This window comes from Lipotes vexillifer, unplaced genomic scaffold (assembly GCF_000442215.2).
Source record: "Lipotes vexillifer unplaced genomic scaffold, Lipotes_vexillifer_v1.1 scaffold229, whole genome shotgun sequence".
NCBI lineage: Eukaryota > Metazoa > Chordata > Mammalia > Artiodactyla > Lipotidae > Lipotes > Lipotes vexillifer.
In genome coordinates, this window is record NW_006771155.1 from 284,453 (window position 1) to 297,400 (window position 12,948).

General features: G+C 36.8%; 1 protein-coding gene across 6 annotated transcripts in view; it reads right to left on the reverse strand.

Annotated features, from left to right (window-relative positions):
• ARHGAP12 (Rho GTPase activating protein 12) overlaps positions 1-12,948 on the reverse strand; it is a 94,048-nt gene that overhangs the window by 26,177 nt on the left and 54,923 nt on the right. For 2 of the 6 annotated variants that reach the window (XM_007446553.1, XM_007446550.1), the window contains 3 exons: positions 7,938-8,063; positions 4,364-4,438; positions 4,020-4,034 (listed from right to left, as the gene is read on the reverse strand). In XM_007446553.1, coding sequence (XP_007446615.1) covers positions 4,020-4,034; positions 4,364-4,438; positions 7,938-8,063 — 216 coding nt within the window. The remainder of the gene's footprint in view (positions 1-4,019; positions 4,035-4,363; positions 4,439-7,937; positions 8,064-12,948) is intronic. The other 4 variants (XM_007446552.1, XM_007446549.1, XM_007446554.1 and 1 more) reach the window with 2 other exon arrangements.

The window sequence follows — 12,948 nt, forward strand, 5'->3', positions numbered from 1 at the left end:
GCAGGAATGTTTTAATATGAACTGGCAAAATATGGTTAAATTTTAACCAAAAATATTGTAGTAAGATTGTCCTATCCTAATTAAGGCAAGAAAACAACAAAATGTCAGTTCTGTTGAGTAATCTGGGAAAACTTCCACAGGTTCATAATCACTTTGCAGGCTCTAGAATTTCTAATTGATTTTACATTCATTTAGTAAGATAAGCATTTCCCAATTTTGGCTAATAATTACTATATATCAAAATCAATACCTCCCATTAAAATCTTTACCTTCAGTTAATCATGTTATAATCATGTAATAAAAAGATTCTTTCCGTACAGAGTAAGTTACCTTGCCCTGTGATATAATGCTGAAAAAGAACCAGTGTGATAAAACTTCCAGAGCAGGTAAATCCATACAGACCTTCAAACTAGAGGTTGCCATGGGGAGGGGAGAAGAGGTGGGGAAAGGTGCAGCGACCGCTTAATGGTAGGGGTCTCCCTCTGAGGTGACGAAAGTGCCCTGAAACTGGGCAGGAGTGACAGCTACACACATTTTACATATACTAAAGCCACTGAACTACTATATACTTTAAAGTGGCTAATGGCTAATCTTATGTTATGTGAATTTCACCTTGATTAAAAAAAAACTGTTTAAAGAACCGGTGTTATAAAAAATTGTTAAAATCATGTTTTTAAAAAAGGCTTTAGAATAGTAATAGTCAATGAAAAAAATTAGCCGATTTGTCCACTAAACCCTTTTGGTAACGAACATGTTGAAATGCCCTTTTCTCCAAAGTGGGTAAAGCATTTTAATACCATAATTGGAAACACAAGGTCAAAAGTTCAAGTTTCCAAATTATATACTTAAAATTGTATTCAGTATTCAGTAAATGAGAACTTTAAAATGCGTATCCTCATAGGCACACTGGGACAAATAGAGATAAGGTTCTTAGATCAGCCTACAAAATCCTATTTAATCCATGTGTGGCAGTCATATTTTAGAGAAATATCAATTTAAAAAAATGTATACACTACCTATTTCATAAAAGGACTTGAGGGCCTCCCTGGTGGCACAGTGGTTGAGAGTCCGCCTGCCGATGCAGGGGACACGGGTTCGTGCCCCAGTCCGGGAGGATCCCACATGCCGCAGAGCGGCTGGGCCCGTGAGCCATGGCCACTGAGCCTGCGTGTCTGGAGCCTGTGCTCCGCAACGGGAGAGGCCCGCGTACCGCAAAAAAAAAAAAAAAAAAACAGGACTTGAAGTGACTATGAAAAATAACAATGCATTTGAAAAATGGCAATAAGACAAGAAAAAATGAACATGTTTAAAATTTATATTAAGGGATGAAATTTTAATCTGGTTTGATTAAAGGAGACTGAATGAAAACATCGTATGCTACGTAAACAAAGCCTGTCAAACAAGACCATGTATTCTATGACTCCACTCACGTGAAGTGTCCAGAAGAGGCAGATCTAGTGACACAGAAAGCACATTACTGGTTGCTTAGGGCTTGATGGGATGTGGAAGTAGAGGGGTGACAGCAACGAGTACTTCTTTTTGAAGTGATGAAGATGTTCTAAAATGACTGTTCTGATGGTTGCACTTATCTGAACATGCTAGAAACCAATGAACTGTACACTTTAAACGGGTGAACGGTGTAGTATGTTAGTCATATTTCAATACGGTTTTAACAAAATAAAAATAAAAAGAGATTCAATAGGCAATCTGCAGAGATTTAAAGATGCCATCAGGTAACTAACACTGATTACGATGTCAGTTACTTTTTCTTACCACTGAGGCTTTACACCAACCAGATTTTAATTCACAAAGAACCAAAAAAAAAGAAATCTGCTTGTATTAACTGGGTAAGAGTGGGAAAGAAAGGCAAAAGACTCCGTTCAAACAGGGCAAGTAGAGAAGAGAGAGCAGAGGCTGCAGGAGGAAAGAAGAGACTCTGGGGAGCAGAAGCCTGGCGGGGGGGCCAGACTGGGGCTTGCGGGGAAGGACGCTGCACACTTACAGGGAAACAGAACAGCCTCAGCAGAATTAACAGAGCTGTTCCTGTTTTCCACCTGAAGGTAAATGAAGAATGAAACAGAATCCTGCTGAGGCAGTTCCCTGCCATGGCCATCAGAGGGGACCCTGAGTCTGGGGCAGTCAGGTGACCGGCAAACTCTTGAGAAAGGGTTAACTGCCTGGGGGAATAATTTGCAAACCGTCCTCTTAACTCCCATGAGAACACTTACAATCTCATGTTTCCAGGATTACCAAGAAATTCCCTTTTACCAAAATGTAAATAATTTATAAAAGGTCTTCTCAGAAGTTACATATTACCCATATTTAAAATAAGTTAAAAAGGGTTTCTGCTTCTTTTCTAGATGGATGGATAGATTAAGAATACTGCAGTAATAGCACCTTACATTCATACAGGAAATCCTGACAAAACCACTAAAATCATGTTCACTTTGATCTTTATTTAATGCTCATGCACCCAGGACTGTGTTAAATAATGCAAAAGATAAAAAGTATTAGAAAGCAGCCCCTCTCTATCTCTCTGAGTCCCTTCAAAGTTTAAACCCTTAGCAGAGAGCTGAGGGGCACACAAGGTTAACTTTCGCACCATTAATGCCATCAGTGACTTGAGAGCTCAAAGAAAAAGAAGAGATGCTATTATGCTGAGGTTAGTGTGGGCAGGCCCTAAGGGGTCATCCCACTGGTCAGCACAGGATGAACTGTAGGTGCAGAGAGGCTGAGGACCACGGTAGACAGGGAAACCGCCTGAGCAATACCAGCAGAACGGGTGGACAACATGTGATAGGAACCAAAAGACCTGATTTACTCAGGGGATGGAGGAAAGAGCCAGACAAGGAAAACAGCATCTGTGAGAAACCTGTGCCTCTAGAAAATCACAAGTACCCTAATAAACAAGAGTCTATATAGTTTCTTAAAATTAAGGAAGTAACAAGAAAAGTGTGTCTTCTGGAAAGCTTTAAAAGTTTCATTTCTTCATTTTGGCAAAACTCCACGGAACAGCGGCTCTATGGCACTGGGGTTACGCTGGCCCTGCTCTAAGGAGGCTTTTCCTTGTCTAGTGGGGAAGACATTAACTGAGGGTTGGAAGTTCCTACAAGAAACAGGAAATGGGAAGAGTTACTCGATTTTATGGAATCAAATAACATATAATTAAATGTTATTAAGAGTATCACAGGGAAACCTGACCAAATCTAGAGGATCTGAAGAAAATTCCGAGCCTGAACCAAGCTCTAAGGAATGACCAGAAGTTGACCAGGCAAAGACGTCGGGGAAGATGGGTTTCAGCGCGTGAAGGGGCTGGAGCTGAAGAGCAGGCTCCTTTGCAGAGAGGAGAGCAGCGGGGCTGCAGGAAAACACGCAAGTGGGGGCAAGGAGGGGGGATGAGGACCCGGGACAGGCGCAGTGTTGCAGAGCTCGTCACAAAGTTGCATCCTCCTTCTAAAAGGAAAGGAGAACCACTGGAGGGGAAGAGCAGGAGGGGCAAATCACAGGCTAGACTTGGGGAAGGGGGCGCTGCAAACACCAAGATCAAGTAGGATTCCTCCAAAGTTACGACCGAAGAGAAGGGCTTCCCTGGTGGCGCAGGGGCTAAGAATCTGCCTGCCAATGCAGGGGACACGGGTTCGAGCCCTGGTCCGGGAAGATCCCACATGCTGCAGAGCAACTAAACCCGTGAGCCACATCTACTGAGCCCACGTGCCAGAACTACTGAAGCCCGCGCACCTAGAGCCCGTGCTCCACAATGAGAAGCCACCGCAGTGAGAAGCCCGCGCGCCGCAACCAAGAGTAGCCCCCGCTCACCGCAACTAGAGAAAGCCCGCACGCAACAACGAAGACCCAAGGCAGCAAATAAATAAATGAATGAATGAATGAATAACTAAAGAGAAGTCACTGTATCACCAATATTACCTGGTCTAGGCTGGGCAATGCATTTGACAGCTTAGCGGGGGGTGGGGGAAAAAAAGGCACCTAAGCTCATTAAGAAGGAGGGAAATGATTCTTACCTTTGGACTGCTGGCCTGAGGAAGGAAGGGTAAAGTGTAATTTGACAGTATTCTCCAGGGATTTTTATATTTATGTTTAACAGCCCAACATAAATTCACTGCTTACAAATATGGTATACAAGTTGATCACGAAGATACCATATTTTGCATAAAAGGGGGAATTTTTAAATCAATAAAATCTGATTTTTAATTTAAACCTATTATCTGATTATTTTTTGAAAGACCAATGAAATTTAATAGAAGCCCAAGAGGTATTTTTAAACATTACACTTAGAGAAAATTAATTTACTGAAATTGATTGAAATAATTGGACTATATTATCTCTATGCTGCTATCATACTAACTGTATCTTGGTTCTTTGGTGAAGAGGGAGAAGACTCATTTTCAGGAAAGCAGGGTTTTGAGGCAGTTGGAGATTCCTACAAGAAATAAGTAATGAAAAATGTTACTCTATTTCATATAATTATATTTCTCCCTCTACTGACAGTGGGAAAGCTTAATAAGGGAGGCTAAGAAAAATTTTTTCCTAGTTATTTCCCTTCTGTATTCAGCTACGAAACTAATATGGTACAGATGTGAAAACTACAGATATCATAAAGTTTGTGAACTATGTCATATTTTATACCAATTACAGTAAATTTAAATACCGCATACGGAATTACTCAAAAGAAATGATGCATGTTGCCTTAAAATCATGATGTTGCATCACCTTAAATTAACCATATTTAAAATAAGTAAAATCTGAATACTTATGGATAAAAATGTAACAGTCCCCATACTAACTTGCTCTTGGTATGAAACCTGGTTTAGGATTTAGGATTAGGCAAGGAATAGTCACAGGAACTACTTGGCAACTGCCAGAATGAGAACTTGTATTAAGAAATTAAATTAAATTGCTATTAATATTTAATATAATTTATAGCTAACTTTCCAATTATTAGAAATAAGCAAGGTTGTTTAAAATGCAAAGAAGAAACCTCAGATTTACAGATTAATAACTCACCAGGAAAAAAAAATATTTTAATGTCTAAGCCTACAAGAATATATAATAGGAGCAAACCAATAACGTGCATTTTTAAAGCAATTCCGCTTTGTTAATATTAAAACATGGTATGTGATTTCTACCTCAGATATTTGTAAAACTATTCATGGAGGATAAGACTGAAAAAACATTTTTTGGTACCAAGAGCCATTGGTAGCCAATGGTACCAATGGTATCTACCAAGCTCCATTTTTCTCTGTTCTCCTAGAAGCTCTGAATAATTTCAGGAAAAGAGAATTAGGAAAATCATATGCCAATGTCTATTATTTTTCCTATAAAACCAAATAATTTACTTGGACATTCATCTTCACATCTGTATCATCTACTTTACTATACTTATGAAACTGGAAAACGTACTGTTGATAAGCCTGGGAATTTGTATCAAATCACAATACAAAAAACCATTAATAAAAAATCCATTCACTTAGAAAAAAGTCTTCAGGTTTATATCCTGTACAATTCGTAAATACAGAAACCAGGTAGCAGTGAAACTGTACAGGGAAAATCCTTGAAGGTAACAACCTTAAAATCCAAGACCTACACTATAAATGGAGAAAACATTAAAATCATTATCAAATATATCTTTATAAAAATTAATTACATTTAATGTCCAAATATCAGTTTAGCTTCATATAAGTATTTTTTCTAACAGCTTCAGATGTTTTACTTTTCAATTTCTTGACTTCTAAAACATCTAATATTAAAACACTCTGAGAGAAAGAGGAAAGATGTGATGACCTGTAAACTATAAAATAAGTAATTGAATAAAATGAATGGTAATTACAACTTATTTTTCATGGCATTATCAGTCTTACAGAAACGAAAACCACAGCAAATGGAGTAATAATGTAAACACAACAATTATAATTATTATAAACAATTTTACATTTATCCATTTGTTTATGTATACTTATAAATGTATATGCATATATAAATACATCTTAATGTCTACAAGCAGCAGGTTTTGGTAAAAATCATACATAGGCAGAAACAAACAGATGTATCCATACACACACACACACACACACGCACACACACCTAGCTCCACCAAGGTTGTCTGGCAACTGAATTAGGACCCATATCATCATAACAACATTCGCTACATAGTATTAGGTTTCTCTGATTACCTTTCGAGTTGTACGCATTTCACCCCTTGTCATATATTCGTCAGCTGGTTTGTTCTGGTATATATTCCCTCTTTTATAATCTCAAATCTTAAAATCGTGTATATACTGTGTGATGATACATAGAAGAGTTTACCTGGTGAAACAGCTATATCTATGACTCCATTTATAAAGGTGGGGGGGGACATGTCGACCAAAAATAAGTAGAGCCCTGGTCTCGAGAAAAATCATGTTATCACATGCCGAAACAATTAGATGAAAAAGGATATATAATAAGAACTCCATGCAGGTTATTCTAATAACAGACTGAAAATGAATCTCAAGAAAGATTATAAGGGAGTAACAAATTTTAAGTCTACATCACTAAAATAACCATCCCTTTTGTTCTAGTACGAAGAGGCAGTAGAGTTGGCTCAACAACAGCTTTCGCACTAGAGCTTTCATTACATACAGTAGGAGCTTTCTGTATACACTGAACTGTAATCTGGTTCTTGGAGTTAAATGAATTTTTCTATTAAAATCTCTAGGACTCTTACCTACACAGGTTAACCTCAATGCTAGTATATTGGATTGGCCAAAAAATTCATTTGGGTTTTCCCACAAGCGCTTATGAAAAACCCAAATGAACTTTTTGGCCAACCCGATATTTTCAAGCATTCTTCAATAGACAGACTCCAAAATTTCATTCCTTTAATATGCCCCCGACATTCAACCACATAACATCCTTACAAATAGAAATTAGAAGTACTTGTCTGACTAACTGATTGAGATAATTTAGAAAGGAATTTAAGACTGAAAGCATACAAACACAGAGAAACATGCCTCAGGAGAGTTCATCCTGTTTTTACTAACTACCTAAAAATACAGGAAACCTATTAATTATGTCAAAGGAGCAGCCTGGTGGTAAAATAACAGAGTCCCCAGCGACAAATATTTTAGCTTTAGGGTGTTGCCACCACCCTCAGATTTTAACATTAGTATGTCTGCTGTTCTACAAATTCGTACTAATTTCCTATTCTATCCCCCAAATGAAGCCACAATGTAAAGATGTAACTCACAAGGAAATTCAAAACTTCGTGGCTTTTCCAATCTCATGTTTGCATCAAAATCCATTCCCTGGGGCTTCCCTGGTGGCGCAGTGGTTGAGAGTCCGCCTGCCGATGCAGGGGACACGGGTTCATGCCCCGGTCCGGGAGGATCCCACATGCCGCAGAGCGGCTGGGCCCGTGAGCCATGGCCGCTAAGCCTGCGCGTCCGGAGCCTGTGCTCCGCAACGGGAGAGGCCACAGCAGTGAGAGGCCCGCGTACAGCAAAAAAAAAAAAAAAAATCCATTCCCTATTTGAAACAGAGAAAATGAGTTCTCAGAAGCACTTGTGCAAAGAGCACTTAGGGAAACAGGAGGAGCAGGGTTCCAATCTTCCCTGGGATGGGAAAGTTAGTTAAACATCTTTACCATTAAACCTCCTAGAGACTGAAGACAAACAATAATGGATATGTGACTTAAAAAGAGATTATGAAAAAAAACCTGTCACCTACTAGGCCCAAATGTATCATGGAACACATCGTTATGCCACATGTAAGTCAGTCCATTGTGCAAAAATCAAAAAGCTTCAAAACCAAACCCACTCCGGGACAAACTGATATGACATACAATAAACCAGTCATCACCAAGGTATGAGATTCAGCCAAGTAGAAAATACAGAATAAAGAACTTGGCAAAGTTCACAGCAGATTTTCTCAGAAGGTCCTACCTTGTCATTGGTGTCCAGCACAATGGTGCTATGTCTCCACTTTGTTAGCACTATTGGTTCTTGCAGCCGCCTGTCCAGACTTCTACTTTTAATAATTTCTCTTTGCTGCTGAGATGAGGCATTATACTAAAGAAAACAAATTATACCTTATAAATAGAAACAAAAGTGGAATCTAAACATGCTGGCTCCAAGTGACACATGGTGTTAGGCAAAATTCACCATGTGACACTAACCTGAGTTTTCTCATCTCTGACCAGCACTGTGACACAATCAAGAAGATCACACATTTGGGTACTGGAGAGACCAAGTTAATGTTATCTTTGGCAAAACACTTGATCTCCACAAGGCTAAGTTTCATCAACTATAAAACAGATATAATGGAAATAGAGTTCTAAGGATTAAACAGTATAAAAAGTGCCAGATGTAGCCCTGATAGGTTCTCAATAAATATTCGTAGTTATAATTTACAAAATGAGGTCATTGGACAAATTAATTATTTTTATTTTTTTTTATTTTTTTAACATCTTCATTGGGGCACAACTGCTCCACAATGGTGTGCCAGCTTCTGCCCTACAACAAAGTGAATCAGTCACACATATTCATACGTTCCCATATCTCCTCCCTCCCGCGTCTCCCCCCCTCCCCGCTCCCTATCCCCACAAATTAATTTTTTAAGGTTCCTTCTACTTCGAAAATCCACATGAATTCAATTTGTGGTTTAGGTTTTTTTTAATGATGCTTTCATATACAACAGTATTCTCACATTTAAAGGAGTTTTTGTTTTTACTTTTACTTTGCATATATAGGCCAAACACACTATTATTTCTTTCTCTGAAGTGGTAAAACATAACCAAGTCAAAAGGCAGAGATGGTACTCCTTCCAAACACCAATCCTGAACATATCAGTTGTGTACAAAGGATAAGCAATAACTACCAACTGAAAATGAAATATAAAGTTAAGAATACATTATCAATAAGGTATTAGGTCTTGTGAGTGTCTGAAATGTCAAGTAGACCACCAGGCATAAACATTTGAGAAATGTGAGGTTTAGAGTTATGCTGTTTTATACAGGCAGTTTTAATAAATTATAAATAATAAATTATAATAAAATGACAAAAGACAATTCATCTACTTTTTAAGGGATACATCCTTCCCCTGAAACCAAAGGATACCTAATATCTACTTCTCTAAAAAGCCCAGTAAATCTTAAATTTTAATGACTCGTAATTTCAGTGAAATGTTTTATTATACGTTATACTACTAAATCTCAGTAATATATTATTTATATTGTTTTTAAAATTTAAAAACCTTCCAACATCTTTCTCCATAATATGCCATTTCTTCACTTTCCAAAATGAGTCCAGACAGGTCCCCCAAACTGTTTCCAAAGCTGTTACTTCATTTTTTACATTAAAAATTTGCCAAAGCCAGGCAATCACATATGGGTATATGTTTTTCATTCACTGCTGCTTAACAAACTGCCATCTTAAAATTTGTCACAGAAGTGAACAAAGGGATCATTTCGAGAATGAACAAAGACGAAGCTTAAAGGCTTCCCCCCAAAAAATTCTGTGCCGTAAATCACTAAGTAAAGAGAGACTGAGTTATTAAGCAGAGCTCCTTCCAGACAATCATCATTAGCAATAATTAAAATGTGTGTAAGCTTGTGTATGAACTTTAATGGATACCTACCCTAGCTGTTGAGCTTTATAACTACAGTTGTTTAGAAATCCTTTCCAAGGGGCAAGAAAAATAATGTAAAATTAAACTGGGTAATATTCACAATTTAAAAGGTGCTGGTAATTTTATTAGGCAACAGGATGTTGATAAAAGCAAATAAAGCACCAATAAAATGTCATATAAAATCTAGTGTAGACAGAAGACAAAAATAAAGTGTCACATAATCAGAGAAAAGAAAAATAAGATGACACCACAGCTAAAATACACACACACACACACACACACGGCTAAACGGCTAAAACAACATTTTAGAAATCTTTTTAGAACACCTTTTTTCTTTTAAGAATTTTAATTGCGATTTTATTTGAATTATTTCAAACATACAGAAGAACAGCGACTATAATAAAAACCCACCACAAGCTTCAGCATATCTAACATAAAACAGGTACCTTTTTTTTTTTAAAGAAAAAAAATATTAGAGTCCTCTGAAGACATCTTCCAGATTCCATTCCTCTCCCTCCCTCCCCGACAGTACCATATAGTTCAGTGCTCACCAATCTCACACACTTTACACTTTAGTACATATGTATGTATCTGTAAATACACAGTACCTGTAAGCTTTTAGATTTTATAAAAGTGGAATCATATCACATGCATCAATCTTCGACTTGCTTTTTCACTCAATATGTTTTTATTAAAACAAAAAAACAAAAAAAACTGCGTCCATATTGGTCAGTATGCAGCTCTAACTCATTTGTGTTTCACTTCTATGTAACACTACATTATATGCAGATACCACGATTTAACCATTCTGTTATAAATGGACACGTCCGAGGTGGCAGTACTAATTACACTTCTACCAGCAGAACATAATACTTTGGAATGCCCTACTTGGTACTGTTGAACTTATATGCATTTGTGTATATAAAATAAATGTATGTACATGTGCACAAATTTTGAAAATTCTATTAGAAGAGTGAAATGTTATCTCTTTTTCATTCTCTGATTACTTATAAATTTGAACATCTTTTCATATACTTATTTCATGAATCTCCTCTTCTCTGTATTGCTTAGTCATATATTTTGCCTATTTTTGACTGGGTTCTCTCTCTCACTAGTGTGTACATAAAGAACCAAGAGGCTCTTTATATATTTAGGTTTCTAAGGCTTCGTAAGCTATGTGAGTTGAATGTAGCTTTTCCGAGTCTGAAGCTCATCTCTTGCCTTTTGTGTATGCTATCTTTTGTATCAAAAGGTCTTCTGTTGAATTTTATGTAGTTGTATCTATCCATCTTTCCCTTTATAATTTTTCCTTATATAGTCTTGTTTAAGAAATCCTTCCCATTCTGAAGTCAAAGATATTCTTTGACATATTCTTTAGCTATTATAGTTTTGCTTATTACATTGACAACTGTCATCTACCTGGAATTACTTACTAGGTGTGAAGTCAAGATCTATGTTTATTTCATTTCTTCATGTGAATAACCAATAATCTTCCCAACATTTATTGCACAGCCCATGCTTTATCTGTTAATTTGTGATGCCACATCTGAGATTCCTATTCTGTTCTGCTGGTCTATTTCTCTCCACATGTGCCCACAACTTAATCAATACAGCAGGAACCCCGCCCCTGCCCCCAGATTCTCCCTACTCAGGAACATTTTGGTTCTTCATAGACCTTTGTTTGCAAATAAAATTTAGCATCAGTTCAAGACAAAAAAAAGGTAGGGACGGCGACAGGAAATGGAAATACAGTGAACTTACAGACCAATGGGGACATTTATAAAATTAAGTGTCCCAACCCAAGGTCATAATGGTGTATTGCACCATTTCAGGTCAACTTTTATGTCCCTCAATTCTGCTCTGAAATTTTCTTCATTAAGATCTTACAAACCTTCTGCCGGCGTATTCTTATTTATGACTCTTCTTAGTGTTGCTGCTGCTTCTAATGTAAAAAAGATCTTTATTCCTATTATCACATTTTCAAATTGACTTTTTATTAGAGACATGGGTAGCTTTTAGGTTGATTTTAATATCAGCACTTCACTCTTCAGTTTGCCGAATCTCCTGATTTTCTAATAATCAAAAGAACAACTGAATTTTTCAATTCATTTTTTTTTTCTTTTTTTACTGTTGAATAGAAACACTGATGGGAAAGTTACAGTCTAGGTCCTAACTCTATTGGCAAAGCTTCTGTAAATCGCACCATGAAGTATGAGATTTACTGTTGATTATATGATAAATAACTTTTAGCATGATGTAATATATCATTACATGTGAAGTGATCTTTTTGTAGAAACATATAGTTGGGTCATGGTTTTTTGTCATTTCTGAGAATCTTTTAACAGCTGTGCTTAAACCATTTACACTTAATGTAATTATTTATATGTTAGGATTTAAGTCTATTTTATTTGTTTTCTGTTCTGTTTATCATTCCTGTTTCTCCTTTCTGGCCTTCCTGTGGACTACCCTGAGGAGTTTTTACTATTATAGTTTAATTTACCTGTAGTTTCTTGAGTCTATCTCTTGTTACAGTTTTTTAGTGCTTGCTCTAGGGATTACAATGTACATACTTAATTTCTCTCAGTCTACCAATATCAGCCATTTTACTATTTCAAGTGAAATGTGGAAACCTTACCAACAATTACATCATAGTACTCTCTATGATATCGTTGTTTTAAATATCATCTCCGCCTACAATGAGTACTTCTTCAGAAATGTTATAATTTTTGTTTTAAAGGTCAAACATAATTTTTAAAACTCAGGACAAAACTCTCCTCAGATATTCACCCTTCCCATTGTACTTTCTTCATTCTTAATGTTCCAAGTTACCTTCATTTACCATTTCTTTTCTGTTTTAAGGACTTCCTATAGCAATTCTTTGGGAACAAGACTGCTAGTAATACATCTCTTAGTTTACTTTCATCTGAAAATGTCTTCATTTCACCTTCATTCCTGAAGGATATTTTTGCTGGATGTACAATTATGAGTTGACAGTTTTTTTTTTCAGCATTTGTAAAATGCTACACCACTTCCTTCTGGCTTCATGGTTTCTGATAAGACATCCACTGCCATTCAAATCATTATTACCCTACTGGTACTGTGTTGCTTCATTGAGCTGCTTTCAAGATTTTTTTTTGGAGGAGGAAAAAGGGAAGTCTTTAATTTTCAGAAATTTGATTACAATGCATCTGGATGTGGATTTCTTTGAGTTTATCCTCTTTAGTGTTTATTCAGCTTCTTGAATCTGTTGATTTGTCTTTTGCCACATTTGGGTATTTTCAAACATTGTTTCTGCATATATTTTTCAGCCTCACACTCTTTCTCTAC